The sequence below is a fragment of the Pseudophryne corroboree genome, chromosome 4 (assembly GCF_028390025.1).
Source record: "Pseudophryne corroboree isolate aPseCor3 chromosome 4, aPseCor3.hap2, whole genome shotgun sequence".
Lineage (NCBI taxonomy): Eukaryota > Metazoa > Chordata > Amphibia > Anura > Myobatrachidae > Pseudophryne > Pseudophryne corroboree.
In genome coordinates, this window is record NC_086447.1 from 466,881,442 (window position 1) to 466,900,703 (window position 19,262).

At 46.8% G+C, this 19,262-nt stretch overlaps 1 protein-coding gene and 1 pseudogene across 2 annotated transcripts in view; both read left to right on the forward strand.

Moving 5' to 3' along the window:
• The window catches only part of TSTD3 (thiosulfate sulfurtransferase like domain containing 3), a 96,279-nt gene that overhangs the window by 18,710 nt on the left and 58,307 nt on the right, over positions 1 to 19,262 (forward strand). The window contains exon 1 of one of the 2 annotated variants that reach the window (XM_063917032.1): positions 891 to 986. The exons of the other annotated variant lie outside the window; for it this stretch is intronic. Coding sequence (XP_063773102.1) covers positions 968 to 986 — 19 coding nt within the window. The 5' untranslated portion in view covers positions 891 to 967. Of the gene's footprint in view, positions 1 to 890; positions 987 to 19,262 lie in introns of those variants that run through there. 2 annotated transcript variants of the gene reach the window in all.
• On the forward strand, positions 16,941 to 17,059 carry LOC134912973 (5S ribosomal RNA; annotated as a pseudogene).

The window sequence follows — 19,262 nt, forward strand, 5'->3', positions numbered from 1 at the left end:
CTGCTCACAGCATTGCAGCAATGGACGCCGGTGCAGTAGCTGTGTCTAGCATGGAGTCGCAGACTGTTTGCAGTTTACTGCTGCTTTCTGCTACAGACAGCTTGATGCAGATTTTCACCTTGTGCTACCTACTGCAGAGCTGGAGAAGGAGAGCTCAATTCTTTGCAGAGAGGGCTACCTATCGACGCAAATATTTGAAAAGGAGGAGAGCGCGTATATCATCCACTGTTGTTACTTCTCTCATAACAATGAACTCTACACCAAGCCGAAGAATGTGGATGAGAGATCGCAGACATGGAGAAGCATTCATGCAGACCATTCCAGCATATCAGGAGGAGCAGTGGATGGAAAACTTCAGGATGTCTTGCGCTACATTCGAGTATGTTTTGGAACTACTGTCCCCCGCAATAACCATGCAGACCACCAGGTTCCGGAAGCCCATTGAGCCAGCCAGGAGATTAGCGATTGCTTTCTGGTGGTATGCTACCCCTGGAGAGTATCGCACAGTTCCCAGTTTATTTGGAGTAGGGATTGGCACGGTCTGCAAGATTGTCTACCAGGTCACGCGGGCATTGCTGGATACCATGTACCATCGCTTTATTTCCTTGCCACAAGGACAGCGGTTAGATGCGACTATAAAAGGGTTTAAGAAGCGTGGCTACCCACAGTGTGCTGGTGCCATAGATGGGACCCACATCCCCATCATCGCCCCCCGTGACAACCCAGCAGACTATTACAATCGTAAGGGTTGGCATTCCATTGTTCTGCAAGCTGTAGTGGACCACAAATACTGGTAAGCACTGTTTCACTAATGTGTTTGAAATAGGCTTGGCCTGTTTTATGATAATGCATAAACCTTTATTTTTAGTTTCACAGATGTCTTCATAGGGTGGCCCGGACGGTCACATGATGCAAGGGTTCTCGCCAACTCCGATCTTTACAGTATTGCTGAGGACAAGCTTGGTGGATGGCTTTTCCCTCGAGAGGTAAGATTATTTACTACTTAAACTAATGTTCGCCCATAAACCAATAGTCAAGTTTTACCCCTGTAATAATAATGTTTTATTAACAGAAATCGGTGATCGTACATGGTGTGGACATCCCGGTCCACCTCATTGGTGATGCAGCATACCCATTACAGCGCTGGCTAATGAAGGGCTACACCCAGCATGTTCACTTATCCCCCGAACAGACATCATATACCCATGCCCTAAGTTCGGCCCGTATGGCAGTGGAGAATGCGTTTGGGTGTTTAAAAGGACGCTGGCGCTGCCTCATGAAGAGGAATGATGTGGACTTGAAAATAATGCCAGATATAGTAGCAGCCTGCTGCATTCTCCATAACATATGTGAGATTAAAAAGGAAAACTTTCTCCCCGAGTGGAATGTACATGATCATGGGGCGGGGGTCACTGTACATGATGCACCAGGCTTGGTGGGGGGGCATGACGCTGCCAGCGAGTGCATAAGGGCCACCATTGCAGCTAATCTTTAAACAATGTTGCAGTAGAGAAGACAGACAAGTTTTTGTGTGCAAACAATTTTTGTTTATTTTGTTTTTCAGTTATAAAAATTTGGTTCAAAAGTTATGTTATTATATGTTTTCTTTTAAACAGTTGGCACACATTTTCTGAGGTAACAATATAAAATATTTAAGTGCAAACATGACACTGTAAAATTCCACATAACGCAAGGGGTCTTCAACATGTGTCCCTCCAGCTGTTGTGGAACAACATGTACCAGCATGTGTTGCTATGTATTTCCACAACAGCTAGAGGGCCACATGGTGAAGACACCTGCCCTGAGGTAACAGTATAAAAGAGTAAAGTGCAAACAGGGCACTCTGTAAAAAAAAAACAAAAAAAAAAACCCTACTGTTTGGTTTGGCAAGTATCGGGGTACCCCCAATATTTGGATCACACTGCTGCACATTTTCTGAGGTAACAATATAAAAGGTAGCCCCAATATCTGGATCCCACTGCCCATTTTCTGAGGTAACAATATAAAAGTTTAAAGTGCCAACAGGGCACTCTGTAAAATCAAAATAATGTTTGGATTTGTAGGTATCAGGGTTGAGGATACAGTGCAAACAGAACCTTAAAACACAAACATTGTTTTATCACCCGCTGCTCTAAAGCAGTTGTCTATATACCCGAAATTCTGAGGATTGCAGGATTTGTGTTGGGGGATTTGAGGGAGGCTCATAGTTGTATGGACCATATGGGTGCTGTGGGTAGGCTGTGTCTTGCTGTTGTGCTTGTGTGGTATTCCCTATGGTACGTGCAAACGTGTGTTTAAAAAATGTCATCTGCCTATCATGCATGGTCATTAACTGCCTCATAAAAGTTTGATGCATTTCTTTTTCTGACGCAAGAAATCTCTCAAGCCGTGCATCTTCCTGGGCATTGAGCTCACTATCCGCCTCACGATAATGGACTTCATTGCTCTGACCGTTTGTTCTGTTTTGTTCAGTTTCTTTTTCCACTGTGGAACGTTGTAGACTGTGAAGGAGATGAAACAGAATGTAAGCAACAATATAAAAATAGCAGTGGTAGCATATACGTGTTTGTGGCCTTCTCACACCTGCACACTAGCTAGAATCTGCAACATTACCATGCCTTTACATAGATTTTGTATAGGGACTGCTGCAACTGTATTTGTAATGGTAATACTTACTATTTGAGTGCAAAGTCGTGGTCTTGGGGGGGTTGCGACGTCTCCGCCTGAGACTGTGGTACGTCCTCAATAGTGGCACTGATGGAATCATCATTGACGGTCGAGTCTTCGAAACTGCTGTCCGATTTAAGCAGCGGGGATGATGGGCTGCATTGTGAGCTGGGAAGGCTGTGCTGTGTTTCGTCACAGTCCTCGTCGACTGACATCTGGCGACTGGCAGAGCTGGATGGCGATAGTGCTATGGGATTTGTTATCGCAGTTTTGCCGAAGACACTATAGCATAGGTCATAATATGCCCATTCCATACGCCCAGCACCACTTTTCTTGCGGTTATGGTCGTGTACTTTGGTGAATTGTCTGCGTAGTGCCTTCAATTTATTAACGACTTGTTGCTGGGTTTTTTGGATGCCCCTTTCTGCCAGCATAAGGGATATGTTCTTGTAGACGATAGCATCCTTAACTGTTCCAGTCACCTGCCTTCTAATTTCTTCCTCTCCCCGAATATTAAGCAGCTGTTTGACCTCTGTGTCTGACCAGGTATGGCTAGCCATGTTGCTGTGCTGGAGCTTCTGCTGCTGTATATTGTCTGTTTGGAAGCTGCTGCAATAAAAATATCTGTATGTACCCAGCGTGACTTCAGAGTGTTTTGTTTGCAAGCTGCCTCAATGCCTGCATGTGCCCAGCGTAGTGTTGTAGCTGCTGCAATAGATGTGCATCCGCGTTTGTTTGCTGCTGCGGTGCCTGCATGTGCCCAGCGTGTCTCCCAGGGATGACATCATCTTCCAGTGCCCCAGAAGCACCAATCAGCGTCTCAGAGCGTTACTCGGGTCTGAAAACACGTGTAATGACCGTTTCCACTGCACCGTTATCCGTGTCATTACCGTGTTCTACCCAGGTAAATAGCCGGGTAGGATTCCCGGGTCACTCAACCCGTGTTGACCCGTTTCCACCTACTAAAAACCCGTGTCGATGCGGGCCCCCGTGCAAAAACACGGGTAAAAACAGCTAGTGGAAAAGGGATATTAGTCTGCGACCCGGCTAAGCTTGGCATTAGCGATAAGGGGCGCGGTGGGGGCTGGCTCCAAACAACTCTCCCTGAAGGGCTCTTTGTGGGTTAATTGTGCTTAACCTTTCCTGTTTGTGTGTTGTCACATTTACATTATGTCAGGCAAAGAGTGTGTCTCTTGTACCGCAGAGTGTTCCTCTTCACCAGGAGGCTCACTACTGGGTACTCAGGGTTCACAGACTAACGGGGCTGAACTGGAATGGGTTAATTCTCTTTAGGGAATGATAGCAACTCTTTCTACAATATTGTCCCAAAATGAGAAAGAGACGCAATACTTAAACTCATCCACAGCCTGTTTTATCAACAGAGTCCCCTAAACAGCATCCCACTCCCCTCCCATTTGTCCGAAAAAGCGATCTCTGGCCCATATCCTGCAGTCTGACTCTGACAGGTCAGACATGGAAGAGGGGGAGGTGGACTCTGGGGTTGCAGCTCTGTCACAGGGAATAGAGGCTATCAGAGATGTTCTGCACATTCCTGTTAAGGTGTCAGAGGAGTGTGAGGATTCTTATTTTAATTTAAAAAGTCCTTAGTTACTTTTCCTGTGTCAAAGGAATTGAATACTCTGTTTGAAGAACAATGGGTCAATCCTGATAAGTTTCAGATCCCTAAAAGGTTTCTCTCATATTTTCCTTTTCCTCTGGAGGACTGGAAAAAATGGGAAAATCCACCGATAGTGGACACATCAGTCTCTAGGCCAGAGGTTCTCAAACTCGGTCCTCGGGAGCCCACACAGTGCATGTTTTGCAGGTAACTCAGCAGGTGCACAGGTGTATTAATTACTCACTGACACATTTTAAAAGGTCCACAGGTGGAGCTAATTATTTCACTTGCGATTCTGTGAGGAGACCTGCAAAACATGCACTGTGTGGGCCCCCGAGGACCGAGTTTGAGAACCTCTGCTCTAGGCTGTCAAAATTGTATTGCCTGTTCCTGGTGCAGTCTCCGTGAAAGACACGGCTGAGCGTAAAATTGAGACTACACTCAAATCATTGTACACAGCTGCTGGGGTGTCCCAAAGACCCACTATTGCATGTGCATGGATCACTAAAGCCATTGCTAAATGGTCAGGTAACCTAATTGAGGGGTTAGATTCCTTATCTAGGGGGGATGTTGTCTTACTCCTGCAGTATATACAGGACTCTGCAAACTTTATGGTGGAAGCCATAAAGGTAATAGGCGTGCTTAACGCATGCACCACCGCTGTGGCAGTGTTGGCACGCAGGGGCTTATGGCTACACCAGTGGACTGCTGCCACAGACTCCAAGAAAGGCGTGGAAGGCCTACCATTCACAGGAGAGGCCTTGTTTGGAGATGAATTAAACAAATGGATCTCCACAGCTACTGCGGATAAGTCTACATGTCTTCCTTCCGCAGCCCCCTCAACCAAGAAGACTTATTTAGCTTCTAAGCTTCAGTCCTTTCGGACGGCCAAGTTCAAGGACAAATCCAGAGGTGCTTCTACGTCCTCCAGCGGCGCAAGAGGTAAACCACGCATACCAGCAACTCTGGAACAGAGCTCAGGCTCTGCTTCCTCACATTCTTCAACATGACGGTGGACCGCAATGCATGGAAGGCTGTCCGGTGGGAGCCAAACTACAGTTCTTCAGTCAGATCTGGTCAAATTCGTACCAGGATCCCTGGGTCATAGATCTTATTTCCCAGGGCTACAGACTGGAATTCCAAAGGCTCCCACCTATCAGATTCTTCAAATCAGGCTTGCCAGTTTCACAAGAGGCAAATCTAACTTTACAGCATGCCATCCAAAAACTGGTAAAGACTCAGGTCATTGTTCCAGTTCCACCTCATCTACTAAACAAGGGATATTATTCCAACTTGTTCGTAGTACCGAAGCCGGACGGTTCTGTAAGACCACTTCTGAACCTCAAGTCTTTGAACCGGTACTTACGAGTGTTCAAATTCAAGGTGGAGTCTCTGAGAGCGGTGATCTAAAGTCTGGAGGAGGGGAAATTCCTAGTGTCTCTGGATATCAAGGATGCGTACCTTCATATTCTGATCTGGCCGCCTTATCAGACTTATCTCCGGTTTGCACTGCAGGACTGTCACTACCAGTTCCAGGCCCTGCCATTCGGTTTCTCCACGGCACCGAGGGTGTTCATCAAGGTGATGGCAGAGATTATGTTTCTACTCCGCAAACGGGGAGTGAACATAATTCCGTACCTGGACGCTCTCCGGATAAAGGCGCCGTCCAGGGAAAGGTTGCTTGACCTGAACCTTCTGAAATCTCATTTAGAGCCAACACGGAGGCTCCCATTCCTGGGAATGATACTGGACACGGAGTCACAAAAGGTGTTCCTATCCTTGGGAAAAGGCATTGGTAATCCAGTCAATGGTTCGGGATGTCCTGAAGCCAACCCAGGTGTCGGTGCATTCACATTCTGGGGAAAATGGTGGCCTCTTATGAGGCACTTCAATACGGAAGGTTTCACGCAAGACCCTTCCAGCTCGATCTGTTAGACAAAATAGGATTTTGGTACTTACCAGGTAAATCCTTTTCTTTGAATCCATAGGGGGCACTGGAGTACTCTAGGGATATGGACGGTTCCACAGGAACTAGGCACTGAATAGTTAAACTTTGACTATACCTCCCCTCCATATTCCAGAGTACCTCGGTGTTTTTTTACTGAGCCGAACTGGAGCTATAGAGGTTGACAATGGAGAAATACATATAACCAAAAACGGACAACAATAAAGTTGACACAAACGAAACTGACAACTAACAGTTGACACCAACCCGATAGAATTTCTAATTTGAAACAGTCGGTAAGAGTGTGTTACCATAAAATTCCCTGCACTTACCACAACCAGGTAAACAACTGCTCTGGGTGGGCGTCCAGTGCCCCCTATGGATTCAAAGAAAAGGATTTACCTGGTAAGTACCAAAATCCTATTTTCTTTTTCATCCACTAGGGGTCACTGGAGTACTCTAGGGACGTACCAAAGTTTCCCCTCAGGGTGGGAGAGCTGTTTGGCACCTGTAACACTAGACGGCCAAAGCTAGATGCTGATGCCGCAAAAGTATCAAACCTGTAAAAGTGCACAAACGTGCACTGAAGACCATGTAGCCGCACTGCAAAGCTGTGTCGTAGAACTCCACGACCAGCTGCCCATGACATTCCCGGAGAACGTGTGGAATGAGCTGTTACTGATGTAGGCGGCTGTAACCTAACATGAAGGTAAGCCTGACGTATGGTCAGTTTTATCCATCTGGATAAGGTCTGCTTAGAAGGTGGCCAACCCATCTTGGCCGCATCATAGAGAATAACAACGTATCCGTCTTAGGAACTGTAGACGTTCGGAATACATAAACTCGTAATGTGCGTACCACAACCAAAATTACAGAATCTCCTGTTAACACAGGAACTACTATTGGATGATTGATGTGAAAAGAGGACCCTACTTTTGGCAGGAAAGCGGGATTCGTCTAAAATTCCGTTCTGTCATTATGAAACACTAAATACGGTGGCTTGCATGACAAGGCACCCAAAACTGAAACCCGCCCTGCCAAAGCTAAGGCTAGGAGAGAAATTGTTTCCCAAGTGAGAAACTTAATATCCACTTGTTGTAAGGGTTCGAAACAAAAAGACTATAAGAAATCTAAACCCAGATTCAAGTCCCATAGCGCAGTAAGTGGAGTGAAATGGAGGCTGTACTTTGAGGACACCCTGCATAAAGGTGTGTACCGACGGCAATAGAGCCAATCTTCTTTGAAAATAAATTGACAACGCAGATATCTGCACCTTTAGTGTGGATAAACGCCGACCTCCATCTAACCCCATCTGTAGACATAACAAAAGACGGGATAACTTGAAAGATGATGTCGGAAACTTCCGAACTTCACACCAACCTATATAGGCACGCCAAATTCTGTAATAATGAGCTGCCGTAACCGGCTTCCTAGCTCGTAACATGGTTGGTATAACCTATTCTGGGAATGCCCTCTCTTTTTAAGAGGGCTGTCTCAACAGCCACTCCGTCAAACGCAGCTGCGCTAAATCGGAGAAAAAGAACGGACCCTGTTGTAACAGGTCTGGACGCAGTGGGAGCAGCCAAGGAACGTCCGCGAGTAGACCGCGGAGATCCGAAAACCAAGCTCTCCGAGGCCAATGAGGCGCCACTAGTATGACTGTGACGGACTCTCTTTTGATCCGTTTTAGCAACAGAGGGAGCAGCGGAAAACGGTGGAAACAGATACACGAGACTGTATGGCCACTTGATTGTGAGAGCATCCACCGCCACTGCCTTTGGATCTCTCGTTCTGGACACGTACTGGGGCGTTTGATAATTGTGGCGAGATGCCATCAGGTCCACTTGCGGGTAACCCTACTTCTGGACCAGCATGTGAAACACTTCTGGATTTAATGCACATCCTGGATAAAAATCCTGGCAGCTGAGATAATCCGCCTCCCAGTTGTCCACTCCCGGAATGAATACTGCCGACAAAATCACCTCGGCCCAATTGAGGACTCGAGCTACTTCACGCATTGCCATGCGGCTTTTCGTTCCTCCTTGTTTGTTGATGTATGCGACCACCGTCGCATTGTCTGACTGCACCTGAACAGCCTGAGCCTGCAGCATGTGCACTGCTTGTCGTAGCGCATTGTAAATTGCCCAGAGTTCCAGGACATTTCTAGACAGCAATCTTTCGTGATCCGCCCAGAGACCCTGGAGCTGAAAATTTTGAACTACAGCTCCCCAACCTCTGAGACTCGCGTCCGCCGTGAGAATTATCAAGTTTCAGGCGCCGAACCGTTTCCCTGCGGTTAGATTCTGTACTTTGAGCCACCAGAGTAGAGACACCCTGGCCCTTGGAGACCACCTCACCCTGCGGTGAATCTGCAGAAGCGAGCCCGACCATTGTTTTTGGCATGCATTGCAGGCAGACACTGTACTCGTTAGGCCACAGCCAACCATTGCGAGCACATCCAGTTAAAAAGGACGTGAGTGAAGTCTTCCGAACTGAAGCGCTTCAAAAGCCGCCACCATTGTGTCTAATAGGCGAATGTACAAATGAACCGAGACTGTGCAAAGCTTGAGCACTAATTGTACCAGATGACGAATGACCTGTACTTCTGTTCGGGTAGGTAAATTCTTTGATTTACCGTATCGAGAATCATACCTAGGAATTGAAATCGTTGAGACGGAATCATTCAGGAATTCGCGTAGACAATGGTAGGAAATCAGATTCCCCCCCCCCCCCCCCCTCGGTCTGCGATCTATTCTCGTTTGGAACGTAGCCAAAGTGGACGTTGTGCGCCACTAGCGAAGCTGAGACGCAAGAACCAACTGCCAACTTCACAGAAGCTGTAGGCAGCAAGAAGTGTAAGGTGGTCTTTATTTAGGGCAAACCTGAACTGGAGCACCCTGCCACTACAGCCTTGTTACCTCATACCCTTACCAAAGCAGGGCGAAGCAACAGCCCTACTGCTGTGTATGGTACACTCAGATAGGTAGTTAAACGCCCAATAATTGAATTGTCTCTCATTGGAAATTGTTCAGCCTTCGCTGAGAACCTGACGTACTGGCCTGGTGCTATGAGGGCTGGCGGCGAATCGACCGCAACATTCTAGCTGAAACAGTAAATTTTTCCCTCTCAGGCAGTACATGCGCCCGCATTCCCCCCCAAAGAGGACCGGTAAGGGTCTGTCTGCGCAGTCTAATTTGTCCGACACACTGTGTGACCGACTCTGCAGCGAAGGTGCTTGTCTGATTATGCATTAGACTTAGTGATCATGTACCCCGACCAGCAAGTACACCACGGAAGTAATCTGTGTATAAACCTGCATTACCGTGCATGTGGTTTCCAGCAATAGTGAATCTTCCTGTAGAGACATGCTGTCAAAAACAATTAATAAATTAAATTCATAACAACCCCCCGCTCCCCCAGAGGCTGAGTGTTGTAGGGCAGCAACCTCCAGCAAAGACCCAGGAAGTAACGTAAAAAATGGTGTCCTACCATGTTTTTATTATAATATATATATATATATATATATATATATATATATATATATATATATATATATACACACCTGTTAAACCAGGATCTGAACCAGTGTCCATGCAATCACAATGTTCACTGTGGGCGGGAAGCCTAACCACTTGGCTACAGAGCCACCTGTAAAAATAATAAGCAAAAGCTGCTGTTTAAACATCAACTCTGGTGATGAAATGGTTGCTGTAGTGACTTGCAATCCAGATGGCACCTGAACCCACAATCCCTGGTTTAGGAGGGCAGTGTCCTATCCATTAGGCCACTGGGGATCTGGGGAGGTGAGGCCTGAACTCACAATGTTTGCAGTGCTCAACAGATACTGTTTAACAAGCACTGTGTGCTGACCAATTGCGCCACTGTAGTCTTGCCAAAATAGATTTTTAATGTCGGCATAAAATATATATATATATATATCTTGGACTTGATTCTGACTGGAGAACAAGGTATGGTTTCCACTAAAAATTATATTAAATCAGTGGATAAGAACAGTTATTTCTCTAACGTCCTAGTGGATGCTGGGGACTCCGAAAGGACCATGGGGAATAGCGGCTCCGCAGGAGACTGGGCACAAAGTAAAAGCTTTAGGACTAGCTGGTGTGCACTGGCTCCTCCCCCTATGACCCTCCTCCAAGCCTCAGTTAAGATTTTGTGCCCGAACGAGAAGGGTGCAATCTAGGTGGCTCTCCTGAGCTGCTTAGAGTAAAAGTTTAAATAGGTTTTTTTTTTATTTTCAGTGAGACCTGCTGGCAACAGGCTCACTGCATCGAGGGACTAAGGGGAGAAGAAGCGAACTCACCTGCGTGCAGAGTGGATTGGGCTTCTTAGGCTACTGGACATTAGCTCCAGAGGAACGATCACGGGCCCAGCCATGGATGGGTCCCGGAGCCGCGCCGCCGCCCCCCTTACAGAGCCAGAAGAGTAAAGAGGTCTGGAAAATCGGCGGCAGAAGACGTCCTGTCTTCAATAAGGTAGCGCACAGCACCGCAGCTGTGCGCCATTGCTCTCAGCACACTTCACACTCCGGTCACTGAGGGTGCAGGGCGCTGGGGGGGGGCGCCCTGGGACGCAATGAAAATACCTTAAATGGCTAAAAATACATCACATATAGCGCCTGGGCTATATGGATGTATTTAACCCCTGCCAGTTTTCCACAAAAAAGCGGGAGAAAGGCCGCCGAAAAAGGGGCGGAGCCTATCTCCTCAGCACACAAGCGCCATCTTTTCCTCACAGCTCCGTTGGAGGAAGGCTCCCTGACTCTCCCCTGCAGTCCTGCACTACAGAAACAGGGTAAAACAAGAGAGGGGGGGCACTAAATTGGCATATTAATATATACAGCAGCTATATTAGGGAAAAACACTTATATAAGGTTATCCCTGTGTATATATATAGCGCTCTGGTGTGTGCTGGCAAACTCTCCCTCTGTCTCCCCAAAGGGCTAGGGGGGTCCTGTCCTCTATCAGAGCATTCCCTGTGTGTGTTCTGTGTGTCGGTACGCTGTGTCGACATGTATGAGGAGGAAAATGGTGTGGAGGTGGAGCAATTGCCTGTGTTAGTGATGTCACCCGCTAGGGAGTCGACACCTGACTGGATGGTCTTATGGAAAGAATTACGTGATAGTGTCGGCACTTTACAAAAGACTGTTGACGACATGAGACAGCCGGCAAATCAGTTAATACCTGTACAGGCGTCTCAAACACCGTCAGGGGCTATAAAACGCCCGTTACCTCAGGTCGATACAGACACTGACACGGACAGTGTCGACGGTGAGGAAACAAACGTATTTTCCAGTAGGGCCACACGTTACATGATCACGGCAATGAAGGAGGTTTTGAACATTTCTGATACTACAAGTACCACAAAAAAGGGTATTATGTGGGGTGTGAAAAAACTACCCGTAGTTTTTCCTGAATCAGATGAATTAAATGAGGTGTGTGATGAAGCGTGGGTTTCCCCCGATAAAAAACTGCTAATTTCTAAAAAATTATTGGCATTATACCCTTTCCCGCCAGAGGTTAGGGCGCGTTGGGAAACACCCCCTAGCGTAGATAAGGCGCTCACACGCTTATCAAAACAAGTGGCGTTACCGTCTCCTGATACGGCCGCCCTCAAGGAACCAGCTGATAGGAAGCTGGAAAATATCCTTAAAAGTATATACACACATACTGGTATTATACTGCGACCAGCAATCGCCTCAGCCTGGATGTGCAGTGCTGGGGTGGCTTGGTCGGATTCCCTGACTGAAAATATTGATACCCTGGACAGGGACAATATATTATTGACTATAGAGCATTTAAAGGATGCATTTCTATATATGCGAGATGCACAGAGGGATATTTGCACTCTGGCATCAAGAGTAAGTGCGATGTCCATTTCTGCCAGAAGAGGATTATGGACGCGACAGTGGTCAGGGGATGCGGATTCCAAACGGCATATGGAAGTATTGCCGTATAAAGGGGAGGAGTTATTTGGGGTCGGTCTATCGGACCTGGTGGCCACGGCAACGGCTGGAAAATCCACCTTTTTACCCCAAGTCACCTCGCAGCAGAAAAAGATACCGTCTTTTCAGGCTCAGTCCTTTCGTCCCCATAAGGGCAAGCGGGCAAAAGGCCACTCATATCTGCCCCGGGGCAGAGGAAGGGGAAAAAGACTGCAGCAAACAGCCTCTTCCCACGAACAGAAGCCCTCCCCCGCTTCTGCCAAGTCCTCAGCATGACGCTGGGGCCTTACAAGCGGACTCAGGCACGGTGGGGGCCCGTCTCAAGAATTTCAGCGCGCAGTGGGCTCACTCGCAAGTGGACCCCTGGATCCTGCAGGTAGTATCTCAGGGGTACAAATTGGAATTCGAGACGTCTCCCCCTCGCCGGTTCCTGAAGTCTGCTTTACCAACGTCTCCCCCCGACAGGGAGGCGGTATTGGAAGCCATTCACAAGCTGTATTCCCAGCAGGTGATAATCAAGATACCCCTCCGACAACAGGGAAAGGGGTATTATTCCACGCTGTTTGTGGTACCGAAGCCGGACGGCTCGGTGAGACCAATTTTAAATCTAAAATCTTTGAACACTTACATAAAAAGGTTCAAATTCAAGATGGAGTCACTCAGAGCAGTGATAGCGAACCTGGAAGAAGGGGACTATATGGTATCTCTAGACATCAAGGATGCTTATCTCCATGTCCCAATCTACCCTTCTCACCAAGGGTACCTCAGGTTTGTGGTACAGAACTGTCACTATCAGTTTCAGACGCTGCCGTTTGGATTGTCCACGGCACCCCGGGTCTTTACCAAGGTAATGGCCGAAATGATGATTCTTCTTAGAAGAAAAGGCGTCTTAATTATCCCTTACTTGGACGATCTCCTGATAAGGGCAAGGTCCAGAGAACAGTTAGAGGTCGGAGTAGCACTATCTCAAGTAGTACTACGACAGCACGGATGGATTCTAAATATTCCAAAATCGCAGCTGATTCCGACGACACGTCTGCTGTTCCTAGGGATGATTCTGGACACAGTAAAGAAAAAGGTGTTTCTCCCGGAGGAGAAAGCCAAGGAGTTATCCGACCTAGTCAGGAACCTCCTAAGACCAGGCCAAGTGTCAGTACATCAATGCACAAGGGTCCTGGGAAAGATGGTGGCTTCTTACGAAGCGATTCCATTCGGCAGATTCCACGCAAGAACTTTTCAGTGGGATCTGCTGGACAAATGGTCCGGATCGCATCTTCAAATGCATCAGCGGATAACCCTGTCTCCAAGGACAAGGGTGTCTCTCCTGTGGTGGTTACAGAGTGCTCATCTCCTAGAGGGCCGCAGATTCGGCATTCAGGATTGGGTCCTGGTGACCACGGATGCCAGCCTGAGAGGCTGGGGAGCAGTCACACAGGGAAGAAATTTCCAGGGCTTATGGTCAAGCATGGAAACGTCACTTCACATAAATATCCTGGAACTAAGGGCCATTTACAATGCCCTAAGTCAGGCAAGACCTCTGCTTCAGGGTCAGCCGGTGTTGATCCAGTCGGACAACATCACGGCAGTCGCCCACGTAAACAGACAGGGCGGCACAAGAAGCAGGAGGGCAATGATGGAAGTGGCAAGGATTCTTCGCTGGGCGGAGAATCATGTGATAGCACTGTCAGCAGTGTTCATTCCGGGAGTGGACAACTGGGAAGCAGACTTCCTCAGCAGACACGATCTTCACCCGGGGGAGTGGGGACTTCACCCAGAAGTCTTCCACATGATTGTGAACCGTTGGGAAAAACCAAAGGTGGACATGATGGCGTCCCGCCTCAACAAATAACTGGACAGATATTGCGCCAGGTCAAGGGACCCTCAGGCAATAGCTGTGGACGCTCTGGTAACACCGTGGGTGTACCAGTCAGTCTATGTGTTCCCTCCTCTTCCTCTCATACCAAAAGTACTGAGAATCATAAGAAGGAGAGGAGTAAAGACTATACTCGTGGCTCCGGATTGGCCAAGAAGGACTTGGTACCCGGAAATTCAAGAGATGCTCACGGAAGACCCGTGGCCTCTACCTCTATGAAAGGACCTGCTCCAGCAGGGACCATGTCTGTTCCAAGACTTACCGTGGCTGCGTTTGACGGCATGGCGGTTGAACGCCGGATCCTGAAGGAAAAAGGCATTCCGGATGAAGTCATCCCTACCCTGATCAAAGCCAGGAAGGATGTAACCATACAACATTATCACCGTATTTGGCGTAAATATGTTGCGTGGTGCGAGGCCAGGAAGGCCCCTACAGAGGAATTTCTACTGGGTCGTTTCCTGCATTTCCTGCAAACAGGACTGTCTATGGGCCTCAAATTAGGGTCCATTAATGTTCAAATTTCGGCCCTGTCAATATTCTTCCAAAAAGAACTGGCTTCTGTTCCTGAAGTTCAGACGTTTGTCAAGGGAGTACTGCATATACAGCCTCCTTTTGTGCCTCCAGTGGCACCTTGGGATCTCAATGTAGTTTTGGGATTCCTAAAATCACATTGGTTTGAACCACTCACCACTGTGGACTTAAAATATCTCACATGGAAAGTGGTAATGCTGTTAGCCCTGGCTTCAGCCAGGCGTGTCTCAGAATTGGCGGCTTTATCCTATAAAAGCCCTTACCTAATTTTTCATACGGACAGGGCAGAATTGAGGACTCGTCCTCAATTTCTTCCTAAGGTGGTTTCAGCATTTCACTTAAACCAGCCTATTGTGGTGCCTGCGGCTACTAGGGACTTGGAGGATTCCAAGTTGCTGGACGTAGTCAGGGCCCTGAATATATGTTTCCAGGACGGCTGGAGTCAGAAAATCTGATTAGCTGTTTATCCTGTATGCACCCAACAAGCTGGGTGCTCCTGCTTCTAAGCAGACGATTGCTCGTTGGATTTGTAGTACAATTCAGCTTGCACATTCTGTGGCAGGCCTGCCACAGCCAAAATCTGTAAAAGCCCATTCCACACGGAAAGTGGGCTCATCTTGGGCGGTTGCCCGAGGGGTCTCGGCTTTACAACTTTGCCGAGCAGCTACTTGGTCAGGGGCAAACACGTTTGCTAAATTCTACAAATTTGATACCATGGCTGATTAGGACCTGGAGTTCTCTCATTCGGTGCTGCAGAGTCATCCGCACTCTCCCGCCCGTTTGGGAGCTTTGGTATAATCCCCATGGTCCTTTCGGAGTCCCCAGCATCCACTAGGACGTTAGAGAAAATAAGAATTTACTTACCGATAATTCTATTTCTCATAGTCCGTAGTGGATGCTGGGCGCCCATCCCAAGTGCGGTTTGTCTGCATTACTTGTACATAGTTATTGTTACAAAAATCGGGTTATTGTTGTTGTGAGCCATCTTTTCAGAGGCTCCTTCTGTTATCATGCTGTTAACTGGGTTCAGATCACAAGTTGTACGGTGTGATTGGTGTGGCTGGTATGAGTCTTACCCGGGATTCAAAATCCTTCCTTATTGTGTACGCTCGTCCGGGCACAGTATCCTAACTGAGGCTTGGAGGAGGGTCATAGGGGGAGGAGCCAGTGCACACCAGCTAGTCCTAAAGCTTTTACTTTGTGCCCAGTCTCCTGCGGAGCCGCTATTCCCCATGGTCCTTTCGGAGTCCCCAGCATCCACTACGGACTATGAGAAATAGAATTATCGGTAAGTAAATTCTTATTTTACATTATAAGAGCAATCACTCAAAAAAATGGAAAGACAATATACCGTACTCCCAATTTCACCGAATCAAGAGGAATTGTAATCAAACTAAAGACTGTGAGGAACAACTAGGAATATACAGAAAAAGGTTTGAGTAGAAGAGCTACCCCAAAGCAATCTTGGACAAAGCGGTTACTAAGACAAGAAATCTGGAGAGAGATAACCTGCTAATATACAAAGATAAGACAGAGAAAAAAGAGGCGGTTTCATTTATAACAACCTACAGTAACCACGAACAAACCATCAGGACATCATTAAGAAACCATTGGCCCATACTTCTTATGGACCCAGTCCTTAAGGGAATTCTTCCAACTCAACCAGAACTCGTATTTCGGAAACCAAGAAACCTTAAAGAAATCTTTGCACCTAGTATGCTACGAGAACTGCCATCTGAAGGTAACAAGCATCTTCTACCCAAATGTACTGGATCGTATAAATGTGGACATTGCAACATTTGCAAGTACCTCAATCCCAACAGAAAAACCTTTAGTACTACGGATGACACCCAGGAGTTCAAAATTAAGAAATTTATGAACTGCAACATCACATCAGTTATATACTTAATTGAATGTACCTGCCACAAGAAATACGTGGGCAAGACAAAAAGACCTCTCAAAATTAGGATACAAGAACACGTTAGAAGTATCAAAAATAAACTGGAGACTCATCTGCTATATAGACATTTTAAACTGAAACATAACTCCAACCCAGAAGAGATGTCCTTCAAAGCCATTTAACACGTAACCAGCGGTGACAGGGGAGGAGACCTGGCCAAGAAGCTCTCCCAGAGAGAAATGTTTTGGATATTCCAGCTAAAAACCACACACCCCCTGGGTTTCAACGAGGGATACGAAATTGCACCCTTTCTCTGACAGAAGCATCAATCATATTTGGATTTGTATATTTATTTCTTTTCTAGCACTTTGCACCTTATAACTGTAGAATGTCAATTATTCCTAATAAAAACCTGTTACGGTGTGAGTAAGTCATTTCACCAATAAATGCAGTCACACCACACTGGCACACGCCCAATCTCGCCCGATCTTGGAAGCTAAGCAGTGTTGGGCCCAACCAGTACCAAGTGGGGAACCACTTGAGAAGATTGGGTACTGTATAAGGGTAGACCAGTAGACTCGTAACGGTAATAAAGTAGAGAATATTGACACTTAGCCAACTCTCTTTTGGCACACATTATTTAATATCTGAACTCCTTTAACTATGCGCATTGTTTAGTAACATATATATATACATAATTACTTTCTCACTATATCCATGAAAATGTGTACTATATTGTCTATCCTGAACCATTTGTTACTCACATCCCATATTAATCTTACTATACTTCCCACCCTAATCTAGCACTCATGCACTATTAACTAAGGGTCACCACTGTAAATTTATTCCATTATCCACCTATATCTCATCTAAATATCTCCTGGCTCTTTACTAGGGCTGCATAATATTCTCTGGGCACACCCATCTAATATATGGATTCCTCTATTATTAATATGCAAAATCTGTGATATAATCTGTTTATATAGACAAAAAGCTAGGCAGCATTATTTACTTCATATATGCAATCTAAACGCATATATATCAGCCTCTCTGAAGTAATATAACTCTTAAATACGTTTATTACAATAATAATAAACTAACATTGACATTTGTCTTATTTATCTCGAGCTGCCACTGCTCCTTAATACAAGGATATGTCTGCATTCTATGGGCTCCTCAAAGATGGCCGCGGTGCATGCTGAAATCATATCTAAAAACCAATCCAAAGATGGCTGCCGCATCTCTATTTCAGTCCACGATCTCCATAGAAGCTGTGAAGTATCCGCCCATCCGGAAGAAGGGCGGAAGGACTCATACGCCAAACCAGAAGAAGGGCAAGGCATTGACAAAGTCAAAAACACTTTCCGGAAGTCGCGTGTGATGCGCATGCGCAATACGAGTTTACGGACACAGGAAGTGGGGCGGAAATGACGCGAAAAGCGTCCTTAATTGATGTATTATGTTTATGGATGTTTTTCTTTATTTACAGATCTCGTTTTGGTTAGATAAAACTATATTTGGGCCTGCTAGGAGTAGCCATATCTCCTATATACATTGATATTAAATTTTGGGAGAAAACACTGAATGTGTTTTCCAACAGGAAGTGATGTCATAGCCACTTATTCTTAATCATGGCTGCTATAAATAAGAGTGTTTGCACATTAGTCCCTCACCCCTTGATGAAGTCTTAAGGACGAAACGCGTTGGGTGTACCTCTACTGACTCTCCATCTCTAAAGATAAGCACTACTCTCTTTTCTCTGACGTCCTAGTGGATGCTGGGAACTCCGTAAGGACCATGGGGAATAGCGGCTCCGCAGGAGACTGGGCACAAAAAGTAAAGCTTTAGACTAGCTGGTGTGCACTGGCTCCTCCCCCTATGACCCTCCTCCAAGCCCCAGTTAGATTTTTGTGCCCGAACGAGAAGGGTGCAAGCTAGGTGGCTCTCCTGAGCTGCTTAGAAGTAAAAGTTTAAATAGGTTTTTTATTTTCAGTGAGTCCTGCTGGCAACAGGCTCACTGCATCGTGGGACTAAGGGGAGAAGAAGCGAACTCACCTGACTGCAGAGTGGATTGGGCTTCTTGGCTACTGGACATTAGCTCCAGAGGGACGATCACAGGTTCAGTCTGGATGGGTCCCGGAACCGCGCCGCCGGCCCCCTTACAGAGCCAGAAGAGCGAAGAGGTCCCGAGAAAGCGGCGGCAGAAGACGTTCCTGTCTTCAAATAAGGTAGCGCACAGCACTGCAGCTGTGCGCCATTGCTCTCAGCACACTTCACACTCCGGTCACTGAGGGTGCAGGGCGCTGGGGGGGAGCGCCCTGAGACGCAATAAAAACGATATAAAAACCTTATATGGCTAAAAAAAATGCATCACATATAGCTCCTGGGCTATATGGATGCATTTATCCCCTGCCAGTTTCCTGAAAAAAGCGGGAGAAAAGGCCGCCGTGAAGGGGGCGGAGCCTTTCTCCTCAGCACACAAGCGCCATTTTCTTTCACAGCTCCGCTGGAAGGACGGCTCCCTGACTCTCCCCTGCAGTCCTGCACTACAGAAACAGGGTAAAACAGAGAGGGGGGCACTATTGGCAGCTAATATATAAATACAGCAGCTATAACAGGGAGTAACACTTATATAAGGTTATCCCTGTATATATATAGCGCTCTGGTGTGTGCTGGCAAACTCTCCCTCTGTCTCCCCAAAGGGCTAGTGGGGTCCTGTCCTCTATCAGAGCATTCCCTGTGTGTGTGCTGGGTGTCGGTACGATT